Here is an 18,621-nt window from a genome sequence, read left to right on the forward strand (position 1 = left end):
TAAATTATGGAATCACCCTGTAAATTTTCATCCCCAAAACTAACACCTGCATCAAATCAGATCTGCTTGTTAGTCTGCATCTAAAAAGGAGTGATCACACCTTGGAGAGCTGTTGCACCAAGTGGACTGACATGAATCATGGCTCCAACATGAGAGATGTCAATTGAAACAAAGGAGAGGATTATCAAACTCTTAAAAGAGGGTAAATCATCACGCAATGTTGCAAAACATGTTGGTTGTTCACAGTCAGCTGTGTCTAAACTCTGGACCAAATACAAACAACATGGGAAGGTTGTTAAAGGCAAACATACTGGTAGACCAAGGAAGACATCAAAGCATCAAGACAGAAAACTTAAAGCAATATGTCTCAAAAATCAAAAAATGCACAACAAAACAAATGAGGAACGAATGGGAGGAAACTGGAGTCAACGTCTGTGACCGAACTGTAAGAAACCGCCTAAAGGAAATGGGATTTACATACAGAAAAACTAACAAAAGCCATCATTAACACCTAAACAGAAAAAAAACAAGGTTACAATGGGCTAAGGAAAAGCAATCGTGGACTGTGGATGACTGGATGAAAGTCATATTCAGTGATGAATCTCGAATCTGCATTGGGCAAGGTGATGATGCTGGAACTTTTGATTGGTGCCGTTCCAATGAGATTTATAAAGATGACTGCCTGAAGACAACATGTAAATTTCCACAGTCATTGATGATATGGGGCTGCATGTCAGGTAAAGGCACTGGGGAGATGGCTGTCATTACATCATCAATAAATGCACAAGTTTACATTGATATTTTGGCCACTTTTCTGATGTTTAAGGATGATGAAATCATTTTTCAAGAAGATAATGCATCTTGCCATAGAGCAAAAACTGTGAAAACATTCCTTGCAAAAAGACAACATAGGGTCAATTTCATGACATAGGGTTAATGTCAACGAGCAGATGTGATTTGATGCAGGTGTTAGTTTTGGGGATGGAAATTTACAGGGTGATTCCATAATTTATTCCTCAGAACTTTCCTTTTCGCTAAGGCTTATAGTTAGGGCTGGATCGGGTGACCCTGGACCATCCCTTGGTTATGTTGCTTTAGACGTAGACTGTGTTTCATAATTATTGTATGGCCTTGCCTTGCAATGTGGAGCGCCTTGGGGCAACTGTTTGTTGTGATTTGGCGCTATACAAGAAAAAAGTTGATTGATTGATTGATTGAATTGAGTGAGTCCATATTTTTTTCCTCTGCTTGGTCTAAAAAAGTAACCGTTACTGACTGCCACAATCTTTTTTTCTTGATTTCTTATAGTGTTTCTTAAAGCCAGAAAGTTGCCATTTGAAATGACTTTAGTTTTGTGTCATGTCTGTGATCTGCTTTTTTTCTACAAAATTAAACAACTGAATGAACATCCTCCGAGGCCGGTGATTCCATAATTTTTGCCAGGGGTTGTATAAGCTTTAGCGAAAAGGAAAGTTTTAAGCCTAATCTTAAAAGTAGAGAGGGTGTCTGTCTCCCTGATCCAAATTGGGAGCTGGTTCCAGAGGAGAGGAGCCTGAAAGCTGAAGGCTCTGCCTCCCATTCTACTCTTACAAACCCTAGGAACTACAAGTAAGCCTGCAGTCTGAGAGCGAAGCGCTCTATTGGGGTGATATGGTACTATGAGGTCCCTAAGATAAGATGGGACCTGATTATTCAAAACCTTATAAGTAAGAAGAAGAATTTTAAATTCTATTCTAGAATTAACAGGAAGCCAATGAAGAGAGGCCAATATGGGTGAGATATGCTCTCTCCTTCTAGTCCCTGTCTGTACTCTAGCTGCAGCATTTTGAATTAACTGAAGGCTTTTCAGGGAACTTTTAGGACAACCTGATAATAATGAATTACAGTAGTCCAGCCTAGAGGAAATAAATGCATGAATTAGTTTTTCAGCATCACTCTGAGACAAGACCTTTCTAATTTTAGAGATATTGCGCAAATGCAAAAAAGCAGTCCTACATATTTGTTTAATATACGCATTGAATGACATATCCTCATCAAAAATGACTCCAAGATTTCTCACAGTATTACTAGAGGTCAGGGTAATGCCATCCAGAGTAAGGATCTGGTTAGACACCATGTTTCTAAGATTTGTGGGGCCAAGTACAATAACTTCAGTTTTATCTGAGTTTAAAAGCAGGAAATTAGAGGTCATCCATGTCATTATGTCTGTAAGACATTCCTGCAGTTTAGCTAATTGGTGTGTGTCCTCTGGATTCATGGATAGATAAAGCTGGGTATCATCTGCGTAACAATGAAAATTTAAGCAATGCTGTCTAATAATACTGCCTAAGGGAAACATGTATAAAGTGAATAAAATTGGTCCTAGCACAGAACCTTGTGGAACTCCATAATTAACCTTAGTCTGTGAAGAAGATTCCCCATTTACATGAACAAATTGTAATCTATTAGATAAATATGATTCAAACCACCGCAGGGCAGTGCCTTTAATACCTATGGCATGCTCTAATCTCTGTAATAAAATTTTATGGTCAACAGTATCAAAAGCAGCACTGAGGTCTAACAGAACAAGCACAGAGATGAGTCCACTGTCTGAGGCCATAAGAAGATCATTTGTAACCTTCACTAATGCTGTTTCTGTACTATGATGGATTCTAAAACCTGACTGAAACTCTTCAAATAGACCATTCCTCTGCAGATGATCAGTTAGCTGTTTTACAACTACCCTATATGGCCTCACTGAACATTTCTTTCAAAGAGAAAATAATCATCAACACTTTGCTTCAACTTCAACTAGGGATTTCCCATGTCTGTAAACCAGGGGTGGCCAAGTTTGGTCCTCAAGAGCCACCTTCCTGACACTCTTAGTTGTCTCCCTGCTCCAACACACCTGAATCCAATGAAAGGCTCGTTAACAGACTTTTAATGAGCCTTTCATTGGATTCAGGTGTGTTGGAGCAGGGAGACAACTAAGAGTGTCAGGAAGGTGGCTCTCGAGGACCGAACCTGGCCACCCCTGCTGTAAACTATAACATACTGCCCTCTAGTGGCATATAAATGTCAGGTTTATTCAGTGCAAGCAACATTTTTTTTTTCACCTTTGAAAAAAATCAATCAATGATGATTAAATGTTTTTGTAATAAATGCCCTGACCTTTTCTTCTAGAGGGCAGCAAGCCCGTTTGTCTGCCTCCTAGTGCCTTCGGACTTACTCCTGGAATCTCCATGGTTGTGACTGGCTGGGGATACCTGGAAGAACGAGGTGAGGAATCATTATCATTCGCTACATTATCAACTATATAACTATGTTACCATTGCTTAAGTTTTGACCTTCCACTCAGATTTGACACCCTTATTGTGTCTTCAGGTCAGGTTTCTTCTACGCTACAGAAGGCCTCCATCCCTCTGATAGACCGGGATACATGTTCCGATCCAACAATCTATGGTAGGTCCATAACAAGCAGGATGATCTGTGCTGGTTTCCTAGAAGGAAAGGTGGATGCCTGCCAGGTAAGTAGACCAATAGCGCTATTTACACTGAATGACAAACAAGAATATCACAGAACGTTCTCACACAATTATCTCCAGGGAGACAGTGGGGGCCCTCTGGTATACCTGTCCTCCTCTAAGTGGTACCTGGTAGGAGTGGTCAGCTGGGGCATTGGGTGTGCCAGGGAGAGAAGGCCAGGTGTCTACTGTAACGTTGAAGAGATGCTCAACTGGATACACACAGTCATTGAGGTACAGTATTTACTGTATGTTTTTCCAGAGGGAACCTAAGGAATGCTAAAAAAAAAATCCAGCTGCCAAGTAAAGGGACACTCCCTCATAACTGTTCAAGCACAAAACCACAACCCCAACTGTTTTTCACTGCATTGCACTGTTTTTGCTTTGAAACAGTCAACACATGCCTGTTTTAAAGCACCTCCTTACACACTTGCCTATGAGCAGGTTCCCATTGGGCCTCGTATCAATGTTGCACACTTGTGGCGTAAATTTACGGCGCAAACTTGAAATACACCAAAGTCACCGTGACATGTATCCAGCAGTGCGCACCTGCCCATTTCTGGCGTACGCCTGACGTGATCTTGATAAATGCGGCGGGTGGAAACGATCGTAATTATAATAAACGCGCCCATAAATATTCAGACTCTGCTTCAGACACACCCTCATTTTACGACATGGAAGTTGGGAAGATGGCAATGAAAAAGAACTCCACCAATTACGACGCGTGCCAATAGAGCGTCAAAAGCGGCCGTCGTATCAATTGTTTTGTAGTATATAATCAATAAAGTGTTACAGTGGTCCCTCATTAATCGCTGGAGTTACATTATAAAAAATAGCCCGAAATACGCGAAACCGCGACGTAGTCAGCGTTATTTTTTATAATTATTATAGACGTTTTAAGGCTGTAAAACCCCTCACTACACAGTTTATACACTTTTCTCAATCAGGCATGAACATTTTCTCACTTTTCTCTCGTGTGTATTTTTATTTCTCAAACAAATGTTTGGCCCTGAAAACAGTTTGGTATTATTTTCCTACTACTTCCTCTTTCAGCCAACCTCTTTCCTCTAAGGTGATAACTGCTCAGAAAAAAAAGCTGTCAGACTTCAAATAATTATTAAATTAAATTAAAAAAAATTAATTAAAAAAATCCCATAAAACAAAAACTCAAATAAGAGGAAATAAGAGGGATGAACTTCTTCTTCTTCTTTGTCTTTCGGCTGTTCCCGTTAGGGGTCGCCACAGCAGATCAATCGTTTCCATCTCACCCTGTCCTCTGTATCTTCCTCTGTCACACCAGCCACCTGCATGTCCTCTCTCAGCACATCCATGAACCTCCTCTTTGGTCTCCCTCTTCTCCTCCTGCCTGGTGGCTCCATCCTCAGCATCCTTCTCCCTATATACCCTGGGTCCCTCCTCTGCACATGTCCAAACCATCTTAATCTCGCCTCTCTGACTTTGTCTCTAAACCGTCCCACCTGAGCTGTCCCTCACATCAATTAAACATGCAATTAAAAACCTAACTACAGTATGGCCCCCAAGATTATGAATCTGTGGCACAAGGTCACATAGAGCAAGAGCATTTTGAGCCTACCACCTCTGAAAAATGCAGAGGCAAAGGAAACATGTCTTAAACCCCGCCCTCTATCCCATTAATTGGCCTGTAAAAATTTGTAATGCAGCTCATGCTAAACTTTACATGTTTTAAAAAAACCTGTAATAAAAAGCTCAGGGGACATGTCATATGTACAGTCAAAATTAAATGTCTGTGGAAATATACAGTAGCCATAATTATTTTCAGTGAACTGGATTTTCACCCTGCAGGTTGGAGAAGCTGTAATAGGAGGGTACTGCTTTCACTGGCGTGTGTGTGAATTCAGAGATGATAACTCAATAATGGATGGACAGATTTCCTTGAAAGTTGGTGGAGATATTACTTGGATAGATATATTGAGGTTTTATTTTTTAATAGTTTGCTCAAAGAAAACATGGTCTAAAAAAACCTTTTTACACTTACACACACACACACACACACACACACACACACACACACACATATATATATATATATATATATATATATATATATATATATATATATATATATATATATATATATATATATATATATATATATATATACACACACACACACACAGTGGGGGAAAATAAGTATTTGAGACACTGTCAATTTTGCAAGTTTTCCCACCTACAAATAATGGAGAGGCCTGTAATTTTTATCGTAGGTACACTTCAACTGTGAGAGACAGAATCTAAAAAAAACAAAACAAAACAAAGCAATCCAGAAAATCACATTGTATGATTTTTACATCATGAATTTGCATTTTATTGCATGAAATAAGATTTTCCAAAGATTTGCTATTGAGTTCAGGTCTGGAGACTGGCTAGGCCACTCCAGGACCTCGAAATGCTTCTCCATAGTTGTCCTGGCTGTGTGTTTGGGGTCATTGTCATGCTGGAAGACCCAGCCATGACCCATCTTCAATGCTCTTACTGAGGGAATTCAATTCAATTCAATTCAGTTTTATTTATATAGCGCCAAATCACAACAAACAATTGCCCCAAGGCGCTTTATATTGTAAGGCAAGGCCATACAATAATTACGTAAAAACCCCAAAGGTCAAAACAACCCCCTGTGAGCAAGCACTTGGCGACAGTGGGAAGGAAAACCTCCCTTTTAACAGGAAGAAACCTCCAGCAGAACCAGGCTCAGGGAGGGGCAGTCTTCTGCTGGGACTGGTTGGGGCTGAGGGAGAGAACCAGGAAAAGACATGCTGTGGAGGGGAGCAGAGATCAATCACTAATGATTAAATGCAGAGTGAGAGGGAAGGAGGTTGTTTGCAAAAATCTTGCAATACATGACCCCATCCATCCTTCCTTCAATACGATGCAGTCATCCTGTCCCCTTTGCAGAAGAGCACCCCCAGAGTATGATGTTTCCACCCCTATGCTTCACGGTTAGGACAGTGTTCTTGGGGTTGTTCTCATCCTCTAAACACGGCGAGTGGAGTTGATACCAAAAAGCTCTATTTTGGTCTCATCTGACCACATGTCCTTCTCCCATGCCTCCTCTGGATTATCCAGATGGTCACTGGTGAACTTCAAACGGGCCTGGACATGTGCTGGCTTGAGCAGGGGGACCTTGCTGCCCTGCAGGATTTTAAACCATGACGGCCTCATGTGTTAATAATCAGTGGTGGGCACAGTTCCGATAACGTTTTCATTATCGGATTATCTTTTAAAGAGCATCATCTGACTAATTATCTTCTGATGAATTTTTATCTAAACCGATAAACAAAATAAACAAAGCTGAACAGCGACAAGCATTTTTAAAATTAGTTCTGCACCCACCTGTTAAAAGTTCTGTGTCCAACGCACAGTTATAACCTTTGCAAACAAAAGAGAAGTGCCTGGATAAAAAGCATCTCAATCCTCTGCAGACATGCGCACATTCTCTCCACATTCTCTCCACATGCAAAAAATTTTGCGATGACACTTCCAGAGCTCCATAAAAATGCCTGTTTTTACAAATAAAAAAATGGAATATTTTACAAACGCACATTTGAACACCAACACACAACAGACGTCACATTAACGTGTTGGTTTACATAATGAATGACTGAACCAATCAGTGTTTAGCAGGCCTCTTTACCCAGAATCCTTTGCGATCTGTCTCTTTGTTACAAAACCCCAGAATTAGTGCATTATTCAACATTAAAAGATATATGTTATATTTTAACTTTGTACAAATGACAGAATTGACGTTAATGGAGTTATTCTATCGGTACTAATGTTATTTATAAATCAAAACCATAAGTCGATATGACATTATTTTTTAAGACCTCCGCATGACCGAACTTTTACAATTGATTCAAGGCTGGCTTTACAGTTGCTCTCAGAGTGTCTCTGTGTTGTGTGGGCTGTAATAAACAAGAGCTTCCAGCAGGAGCTGAATGTTGAAAGAAAAAAGTATGGTCTTATTGTTGGGGTCTGTTATTTTTAATATTATTAGAAGCTATTACATTTGTTTTACTAATATTTGTAAATGTGCCAGAGGTAATATTGGAATTTATCCGTTATCGGTTATCTGTAACTTCCGATAAGTTTTTTTGTGGTTTATTGTTTTATCTTTATCGAAGATAACTTTTCAGTTATCTGATTATCTGTTCTTCTTCTTTGTCTTTCAGCTGTTCCCGTTAGGGGTCACCACAGCAGATCAATCGTTTCCATCTCACCCTGTCCTCTGTATCTTCCTCTGTCACACCAACCACTTGCATGACCTCTCTCAGCACATCCATGAACCTCCTCTTTGGTCTCCCTCTTCTCCTCCTGCCTGGTGGCTCCATCCTCAGCATCCTTCTCCCTATATACCCTGGGTCCCTCCTCTGCACATGTCCAAACCATGTCAATCTCGCCTCTCTGACTTTGTCTCCAAACAGTCCCACCTGAGCTGTCCCTCTGATATGTTCATTCCTAACCTTGTCTATTCTTGTCACTCCCAAAGAGAATCTCAACATCTTCAGCTCTGCCACCTCCAGCTCTGCCTCCTGTCTTTTTGTTAGTGCCACTGTCTCTAAACCATACAACATAGCTGGTCTCACTACTGTTTTGTAAACTTTCCCCTTCACTCTTGCTGATATTCTTCGGTCACAAATCACTCCTGCCACCTTTCTCCACCCACTCCACCCTGCCTGCACTCTCTTCTTCACCTCTCTACCACACTCTCCATTACTTTGAACAGTTGACCCCAAATATTTAGACTCATCTACTTTCACCACTTCTACTCCTTGTAACTGTACTATTCCACTGGGCTCCCTCTCGTTCACACACATGTACTCAGTCTTGCTTCTACTGACTTTCATTCCCCTTCTCTCCAAAGCATATCTCCACTTCTCCAGACTAGACTCAACTTGCTCTCTACTCTCACTACAAATCACAATGTCATCTGCAAACATCATAGTCCATGGGGACTCCTGTCTGATCTCATCTGTCAACCTGTCCATCACCACTGCAAACAAGAAAGGACTCAGAGCTGATCCTTGGTGTAATCCCACCTCCACCTTGAATGAGTCTGTCATTCCGACTGCGCATCTCACCGCTGTCACACTATTCTTGTACATGTCCTGCACTACCCTAACATACTTCTCTGCCACTCCAGACTTCCTCATACAATGCCACAACTCTTCTCTTGGCACCCTATCATAAGCTTTTTCTAAGTCCACAAACACACAATGTAACTCTTTCTGTCCTTCTCTGTACTTTTCCAACAGTATTCTCAGAGCAAACATTGCATTGTAGTGCTCTTTCTCGGCATGAAACCATATTGCTGCTCACAGATCTTCACCTGTTTTCTAAGCGTAGCTTCTACTACTTTTTCTCATAACTTCATGCTGTGGCTGATCAGCTTTATGCCTCTGTAGTTACTGCAGCTCTGCACATCACCCTTGTTCTTGAAAATAGGAACCAGCACACTTCGTCTCCACTCCTCAGGCATCCTCTCACTTTCCAAGATTTTATTAAACAATCTGGTTAGAAACTCTACTGCCATCTCTCCTAGACATTTCCATGCCTCCATTGGAATGTCATCTGGACCAACTGCCTTTCCACTCTTCATGTTGTGTGGCTGGGGTGCCTGGCTGGCTTTTGTTTCTGTCTTCTGTTTTCTGTCTTCTGTTTTTCCTTCCAGGTGGCATGCGTTCAGGACTGAGTGGCTGTGTGGCTGAGTTATTAGGACCTCACCCTGATCACCTGAGGCTGGTCATGTGCAGCTCGTCAGGACTCACAGCTGTGGTGCATCTATATGGATTGGGGCATGGTTGCATTTAAGTCTGGAGTACACAGTGTGTATTGGCCAGAGACTACTGTTATGTGTCGGACGCAGTCGGAGAACCGACCAGCGTTTGACATTAGGACCCAGCATAAAATAAGCAGAGCACGGTTCAAAGGATAACAGAATTTAATGACATAACAGTGAGTGCTTAATTAATAACAAATAAGTGCGCGGTCTGGCGAGGTGGAAAAACGGTGCGCTCCCAGCAGCACAAACGGTCCGGAGCCAGAACAGTTCGGACCCAAGGACCCCGCCGACACCCCCCAGGTGGCCGCGACCAACCGAGTCTGTGAAAGAAGAAACCATAATGTGAGTCCACCACTCCACACACAGAGAGACCACTCAAAGGTGTACATAATCAGCAAACACTTCCTGGCTTAATCACCAATCAGCTTCCCACCCTGCAGGCATGGAACACCCAGTTCAATTCTCCACTGCAGTGGAAGCTGATTAAACGACTAACATAACAGCTCAATATAATAAGGTGTGAGGGACACCATATCTACTGACTGTACTCATGTTAGTCACAAAACCTAAAGTACCTCAGGAAGTGTGCTGACGAGCGTGAGACCTCACCCCCTCCTCTTTCACAGACCATGGCATCAAACCTGGTACGGTCTCTGCGTCCATGATGATGAGATGGTTCTCCGAACGTCGATCTCACCCGTCTGGACACAGAGACCGTACCAGGTTTGATGCCATGGTCTGTGAAAGAGGAGGGGGTGAGGTCTCACGCTCGTCAGCACACTTCCTGAGGTACTTTAGGTTTTGTGACTAACATGAGTACAGTCAGTAGATATGGTGTCCCTCACACCTTATTATATTGAGCTGTTATGTTAGTCGTTTAATCAGCTTCCACTGCAGTGGAGAATTGAACTGGGTGTTCCATGCCTGCAGGGTGGGAAGCTGATTGGTGATTAAGCCAGGAAGTGTTTGCTGATTATGTACACCTTTGAGTGGTCTCTCTGTGTGTGGAGTGGTGGACTCACATTATGGTTTCTTCTTTCACAGACTCGGTTGGTCGCGGCCACCTGGGGGGTGTCGGCGGGGTCCTTGGGTCCGAACTGTTCTGGCTCCGGACCGTTTGTGCTGCTGGGAGCGCACCGTTTTTCCACCTCGCCAGACCGCGCACTTATTTGTTATTAATTAAGCACTCACTGTTATGTCATTAAATTCTGTTATCCTTTGAACCGTGCTCTGCTTATTTTATGCTGGGTCCTAATGTCAAACGCTGGTCGGTTCTCCGACTGCGTCCGACACATAACACTTCATCCCCTTCATAGCAGCCCTCACTTCTTCCTTGCTAATCTCTTTTACTTCCTGATTTACTCTCACCACATCATCCAGCCTTTTCTCTCGCTCATTTTCTTTATTCATCAACTCTTCAAAATATTCCCTCCACCTTCTCAGCACACACTCCTCACTTGTCAGCACATTACCATGTGCATCTTTTACCACCCTAACCTGCTGCACATCCTTTCCAGCTCTGTCCCTTTGTTTGGCCAATCGGTACAAGTCCTTTTCTCCTTCCTTACTATTCAACTTCTTGTACAGCTCGCAATATGCCTTTTCCTTTGCTTTTGCCACTTCTCTTCTCGCCTTACGCCGCATCTCCTTGTACTCCTGTCTACTTTCTTCATCTCTCCGACTATCCCAAAATTTTTTCACCAACCTCTTTCTCCTTATGCTTTCCTGGACCTCTTCATTCCTCATCACCTCTGTTCCCTTCACCAACATGCCCATTGAAGTCCGCTCCTATCACCACTCTTTCATGCTTGGGCACACTCTCCACCACCTCATCTAATACACTCCAGAAATCTTCTTTCTCCTTCATCTCACAACCTACCTGTGGGGCATATGCACTGATGATATTCATCATCACCCTTCAATTTCCAACTTCACACTCATCACCCTGTCAGACACTCGCTTAACCTCCAACACACTTTTAACATACTCTTCCTTTAAAATGACCCCAACACCATTTCTCTTCCTGTCCTCACCATGGTACAACTTGTACCCACCGCCGATGCTCCTGCTCTTACTTCCCTTCCACTTGGTCTCTTGCACACACAATATGTCTACCTTTCTCCTCTCCATCATATCAGCCAGCTCTCTCCCTTTACCAGTCATACTACCAACATTCAAAGTCCCCACTCTTATTTCCACCCTTCTAGTTTTCTTCTTCTCCCGCTGTTCTTGGCAATGTTTTCCTCCTCTTCTTCATCTATCTGATTATCTGTTATCGAAGTTAATTTTTTGATTATCTGTGCCCACCACTGTTAATAATGTAATCTTTGCAACTGTGGTCCCAGCTTTCTTCAGGTCATTGACCAGGTCCTCCCGTGTAGTTCTAGGCTTTCTGACTCATCCTTACCTCATGAGGCGATCAAGATCTTGCATGGAGCCCCAGATAGAGGACAGTCATCTTGTGTTTCTTCCATTTTCTAATAATTACACCAACAGTTGTTGCCTTCTCTCCAAGCTGCTTGCCTGTAGTCCATCCCAGCCTTGTTCGTGTCTACAGTTTTGTCCCTGGTGTCCTTAGACAGCTCTTTGGTTTTGGCCATGGTGGACAGGTTGGAGTGTGATTGATTGAGTGTGTGAACAGGTGTCTTTTATACAGGTAATGAGTTCTAAAAGGTACAATTAATACAGGTAAAGAGTGCAGAATAGGAGGATTTTTTAAAGAAAAACTAACAGGTCTGCGAGAGCCAGAATTCTTGCTGGTTGGTAGGTGATCAAATACTTATTTCAAGCAATAAAATGCAATTATTAAAAAAAAACATACATTGTGATTTTCTGGATTTTTTTTTTTTTTTTTTTTTTTTGATTCTGTCTCCCACAGTTTTGTTTTGTTTTTATTCTGTCTCCCACAGTTGAAGTGTACCTACAATAAAAATTAGACATCTCCATTCTTTGTAGGTGGGAAAACTTGCTAAATCAACAGTGGATCAAATACCTATATATATATATATAATCAACTAATCAACAAAGAAGCCTAGATCGGTGATCTAAAAACATATATTGACCGACGAATAGTTGTGATTGACTGGTATGAATGACTTCGTAATGATGTCACACATAAGTCATACAATGAACTCATACATAGCCAAACATATCATTATAGACATATGTGTATTTACTTGTACATTTATGTCATAGTGTGTAGAGTGCACAGGCTATGTTATCAGATTTCTGGTATCTTTCATCAATGGGTGCAGACATATTTAGGCTAATGTGCTCAGCATCACACTTATTTTAATACAGGAAGAGGAAGGCAATTTTTTTTTAACTGAATATGAAGCTCCCTGTAATGATTTGTTTATTTCCCCATTTATCTCTGCAGAAACATTCCTGATGTCATCCTCTCTAACAAATATATACCACTAAACTAGCCTGGACACACTGAAAAATGAAAAGGAAAAGCTTTGTTTCAACGTGGGAGACGGAATCCACAAAGAAGCTGAAGATGTATGTCAGCAGCAACAGACTATTGAACACCAACAAACTCACTTCGGTCACACTTCTGGGTGTTCATGCCATTTCAGCTTCTTATCTCAGGGGACAATTTTGTAGCCATGTGCTCCAAAAATGTTTTCCAATCCACTATTGCATAGTTTATTCAAAATAAGAGTAATGTCAGATGCAAAGACTTCTTCAAACTGTTTGGAAATCTGAGGCGTACCCAGCTGGTAGACCTCAGACATAAAGTAATATACTTGACAGATTTGTACAGGTGTTCAAGACGTTAGGATTCAAATTGTACCTTCTACTATTAAGAAAATGTCTTTGATTAGAGTCCTTAAAGGTGACGGAGTAAACCTCTGCCAAAATATTCCATCATGAGACAATACAAAGCCAAAGTTTGATGTCTGCATTGCAGCAGTCAAGTTCCAGGGATGAATGCATTTATGGTGCACTGATTCTCACACAACCCCATTAAGGGGCAAAGGCATGTTTTGTCACTGCTAATGTTGCACCCACAAAATAATTTGCATGAGCACTTTAAGTGGAAAATTACTTGATCTTACTTCATGCACAGATGGGGAAAAATGTTCCTTTGAGTCCTATTTATTATGTTGTGGATTAGAACTTAAGGTGAACATTTCTGTTCAAATTGATTTAAGCAAAGTGTTTTACAGATAATGAATTTCTGTGGATATAGCTGGGGGCAGAAATTGGACAATTTGGTGGTAATCTAGATAGATAGATAGATAGATAGATAGACAGATAGATACTTTATTGATCCCAGAGAGAAATTCAAGATCTAATCTAACTCAACCTCTTTATTTTTTTCATTGCAGTTGTCCATTTAGATACAAGTCTGAATATTGGCAGTGCTTCTTTTGCAGAGTATGTTGAGTTTTGTAAGCGTATGTTTTGGTTGTTTAGATTAATCTGAAATCTCACAGGATCCTCAAGACGTTGCTGGGCATCATAGCCAGCTTATACATAGGAACTGTGAGTGCTGTACACAGCGGGGACAATCCCAGAGTAAGTCCCAGAGTATTTCCCAGTGACGCCTGGCGTTCCTCAGGGATGTGTTCTGGCACCTACTCCTTTCAATGCTTGCATGGATTGGGTGTTTTTTTGTGGGGTTGTTGAGAAGCGCAGCTTAGGTGAGGAAGGTTTGTGTGGATGATGCTGTGATCTTTGAGGAATCAGTGGATACCCTGATTGTATCACTTGAGAAGCTGAGTCAAGAGTAAGTGTCTGGGTTTGAAATTGTCCTACACTGTAAAACCTGGTCATCTTACCAAGCATATCTGTCAAATTTCTAGTCAAACTATCTAATTGCACTTCAGACAAGAAAAAAAAAAAAATCTTAAGTAGTAAAATTTCAGTAAGCTATAATTACTTGTTTTTCTCCATGCAATGCGTAGTTGCGTCAAGAAGGGCATCCAGCATGAAACTTGTCCCAAATCAGTATGCAGATCCACCTTGGGTCTGCTGTGGCGACCCCAAGTGAAAACAAGGGAGCAGTCAAATGGACTTAGTTGCATCTTAAAAATCTTAAGAGTCTTTCATACATCTTGTTTGAAGATGCTCTGCTATTAGTAAAAGATGCAACACTTCCTAAACTTAGTAAAATATATCTTAAAATTAGGAAGCTGCATTTTTTAAGTCCTTATATCTTAATTGAAATTTTACTTGTTAAATGATTTTGTCTTATATTAAATGTAACTACTTTTTTGTTTTAGAAATTTGGTAAGATGTTGCCTTTTTCAGTGTAGCTCAAGACTATGAAATGTGTTTTTCTTTAATCTTACATCATTTTCTTCTGCCTTCATCACTAGACACTGTAAGAATAGTTGCCAATTTTTACATTCTGCAAGTGGACATTCTACATTATCTCTGCCAAGCAGGTTCTTTTCACTCATCTGTTGCTTTACTTCTGGGCTGTCACACAGGATGACTAAAAAACAAATATGGTGATTTTCATGAAGCATGGGGAAAGGGAAGGGTATGTGCACCATTGTTGCCAAACAGCCCAAAAGCTGTTAAAACACACACACACACACACACACACACACACACACACACAAAACTGCTTTTAAAAAACCACTAGATTGATATCTTGTTCTGTCTTTTAGCTGTCCCTAGTGCTAAGGCTGGTCTGTCAAAATGCAACACAGGCTAAGCATAAACTCCTACAGTAATAAGATGCAGCAATAACATCTACTGCTCACAAACCAGCTCCTACAAACCCATTAATGATGTCATGTAGCCGACTGATTATGCATTCCTGGGCTTTGTACAATTTAGCATTTAAATGTATTTTTAAAACCCACCAAATGGATCCCAAACCAGCCCAAAGCTATTTTTACCCACAAAATAAAATTAACATCCATCCAATCTGGCAACACCACCCAATTTGGCAACAGTACCAATAAAATTTTAAACTGCCCAATTAAGCAGGAAACTGCCCAATCTGGCAACATAATATTTACCTTAAAAGGTAAATATTTAATTAAAAAGTTCTAATCCACAAGTCCATTGGACTGTTGGGCGCTGGTGGTGTGGAGTCTGAGTGCCCTGCAGTTTTAAAGTGATGGCCTGATGTGTTAATAAACAAATTAAATATGAACCTGTATTTTTATGATTCTCTGGTGTCTACATTCAATAGGAATTGAAACATCCATATTTCTGAGAAGTCATTGTTTTATTGTAATTTGAAGTAAAGCCTGTTAGACAGAAAAAAACCTCAGTGTGGCTACAGTCATTTGCTTGTATATATTGTAAATTCTGTAAAATTTTAAATTCTTGTAAAAAAAAAAAAAACACACACACACCATAACAAATACAGTACATTCAATGCTGACTTGTGTGAGGTGACTTTTTTTGTAATAAAATGTGTAATGGAAAACTGGATCATCCAGAAAACTTCCTTCTTTAAAGTAAAAACACATTTTCTCAGCAAAGTACTGAAAGTAGAGAACATATCTTTCAACTCTGTGATGACAAACTAAGATAATGACAAATAAAATCACTCTGGACTATGTTTTGTTTTAAGATCAGGATGAAATGTTTTGCTCAAAGGTACCTTAAACCTCTGCATTAGTAGTAAGTCCTACACAGACTCTGAGGCACGTTGCTGTCTGCGCTTCTCCCCGGACTATGTACGAGATGCGGGGGAGACTCTTTGACTTCTCCTGGACAGGATGTCAGCCCAAAGCAGGTTACTTCCCCAGTCAATCCCAGTCTCCACTTACAGCTGGGAGGATGGGCACCACGCAGATGATGGGACTTGTTCAAAGACACAGACTGGAAACTGGTGGTAATTCATTATCTCTCTCCCTGCTCTTACATTTGCCCTACATATTGTAGAGACAAAAATTTAATTTCGACATACAGAATATTCTTAGTTTTGTTCTCTCATAATGAATAATCCTTTGTTACCCAACGCTTTTCACATTGTGCCTCTACCTGGAGATGTCAGTTTCTGAATGATCAGTTTTACATTTCCACATTTAATAGACACTTCTATCCACAGAAACAGCTGCAGAATCTTTTTCTCTACATTTACTACCCACCTTGCAAAAAAAAAAAAAGAAACCCTACTTCTACCTTGCATGTATTTGGTGGCAGCAGCTACCGGCAGTCTGTTTGTAGTCTGTATCAGCTCCCTTTCACCTTGCCCTCACTTCCTCTGCTGCCAGCACATTATGTCAACAGATGGCTAGTTTTCTGTCAGAGGAGGACATCATCACTCAGAAGGAGATCATAATTCACAGACAAAGAAGCAGTTGTGTGTGTTGGAAAAACAAAACTTTATTATTTCCTCTAAAATCAAACACCGTTGACTGTTGTTGGAGCAGCTGTGTAACAGCAAAGTTCTGATTAGCAAAAAATCTCTATCTTTCACAGTGGCAAGAAAAATATGTAAACTCTTAAATTATTACATGTCTAAATGCTGGAATGGCATCAAATTAAATAAATAAAACAAAAATCAGGCTTCTGTATTTAAAAATTCCTAAAACAATGCCCTTTAAACTCATAGTAAAATCTAATTTCACTGATCTCCTTTTGTGCGCGATCCTCCAGATTTACCATACAGTTCCATAAGGTTTGTATTTCTTAACGACTGTTGTAAATAAAATGTTCATATATCCATCCCGTGACTCATTTGAAGAAAACTGGCCACTGCATGACTCAAAAATCTTAAATGGAACATAATGGACAAGCGCTCAGGCTAACATTGTTTGATGTTATTTCCTTGAGGTGGCTGAAATGTGTTCATTTTGGTGTGTACTCTGCAGTGGTGGGTACAGCTAAACAAAAAGTTAGCTTCAATAACCGCTAATCCCCTAACTGAAAAGTTAACTTTTATAACGATAGCCCGATAAACTGAAAAAAGAAAATTGCAGAAGCTACAACTAACTGCTAACTTTTAGTATTGGCTCCGCTACAGTATCAGCTACTGACAAGCCAGTTTTGAGTTTAGGCACCGCCAACACTTCTGACTAGAATCAAAGGCGATCACAAACAATGAGTCAGAGCTTCTGTCTTTGTGCGGCTTGCACACTGCTGTAAGAAAGAGACATTTACATTCAACATACACTGGCCCAGATGTGTGGCAAAGGCATAAAAAGCAAAGCAGGTTTAACTTATGGTTTGATTTAAAAATTTAACTAATTCCAGATGGTTTATTGATATTAACTTTAACTGTCATTTTTACAAAGTAAAAATATCACTTTCCCATAATGCCTTTTGGCATCTGTGAGTTTTAATGCGCAAACCTTCAGAATTAGTGCATTAATTTAAAACTAAAAGATGTGATATTTTTCAATTTGTAAAAATGATAGAGTTAATGTTAAAATCAATAAAACCCCCCGAATTAGTTTGGTTTTTAAATTAAACCATAAGTCAAACCTGCTTTGCTTTTTATGCCTTTTGCCACACCTCTGGGCACTCTATGTTGAATGTAAATTACTTTTTTCTTTTCTTTGTAGCAGCTGGGTCCCTTCTGCTGGGATAGGGTTGAGCTCAGCTCCTCACAGCTGCCTAACTGTTGCAAAACACATAACAGACTGGAACTAACGTGTGGGTCTACAAACCTTTTTGACCATTCTGCTTTACTTACTATGCCAGCAAAAAAACATTAGCAGAGTAAAAGTTATCAAAACTAAATTTAGTGGAAGCTAATTGGCTTGCTGATGGTTTTTGAAGTTAGCTATGAAGCTAATCCGCTAACAAAAAAGCTAGCTTTGCTAATTAGCAGTTAGCGGAACTGTGCCCACCAATGGTACTCTGTTTGGTAGGTTGTGGTTTTTCTTAAAACAATTTCAGCCCAAATTTTATAATCCTCCCTCATGGAAGATGTTGCCTGGAATGGGCTTGTGCTTCTGCCAGTTTTGTAAGTGTAAGTGCTCCAGCTAGTTTTATATGCCGGCACTCATGAGCCGTTGTAGTTTGCGTGCATAATGGAGAGAAAATCCGCATGGCCTGATGGCGGAATGTACTCTTTGATGTCGCAAGGGAACACTAGTGGAAGGGGCCACGGCTTGAATTTCTCACAGTACTCAGCGTTTCCTCCAAAAGGTTCCGTTTTTCTTGACCTATTCTGTACTTTAATGTTTCCCATAATCCCCATGTGCTTCCCAGAATGCCCCACGGCACCGCAGAGTTACGGTGCCCAACAGTGCATGTAAACTATGGCAAAGCGAGGATGTGGATGGCGTCGATTCAGCTAGTTCACAAGTGATTATGATGATGACACGTTCTCCCAAGTTGAGAGGGTTATCTAGAGGAGGTATAGCACCTGTG

General features: G+C 40.7%; 1 protein-coding gene across 3 annotated transcripts in view; it reads left to right on the forward strand.

Annotated features, from left to right (window-relative positions):
* Positions 1-12,763, forward strand: part of tmprss4a (transmembrane serine protease 4a) — a 49,624-nt gene extending 36,861 nt beyond the window's left edge. For all 3 annotated transcript variants that reach the window (XM_034169271.1, XM_034169269.1, XM_034169270.1), the window contains exons 10-13: positions 3,163-3,258; positions 3,364-3,506; positions 3,585-3,737; positions 12,701-12,763. In XM_034169271.1, coding sequence (XP_034025162.1) covers positions 3,163-3,258; positions 3,364-3,506; positions 3,585-3,737; positions 12,701-12,712 — 404 coding nt within the window. In that variant the 3' untranslated portion in view covers positions 12,713-12,763. The remainder of the gene's footprint in view (positions 1-3,162; positions 3,259-3,363; positions 3,507-3,584; positions 3,738-12,700) is intronic.
* Positions 12,764-18,621: the final 5,858 nt, after the last annotated feature.

This window comes from Thalassophryne amazonica, chromosome 4, assembly GCF_902500255.1.
Source record: "Thalassophryne amazonica chromosome 4, fThaAma1.1, whole genome shotgun sequence".
Classification (NCBI taxonomy): Eukaryota; Metazoa; Chordata; class Actinopteri; order Batrachoidiformes; family Batrachoididae; genus Thalassophryne; species Thalassophryne amazonica.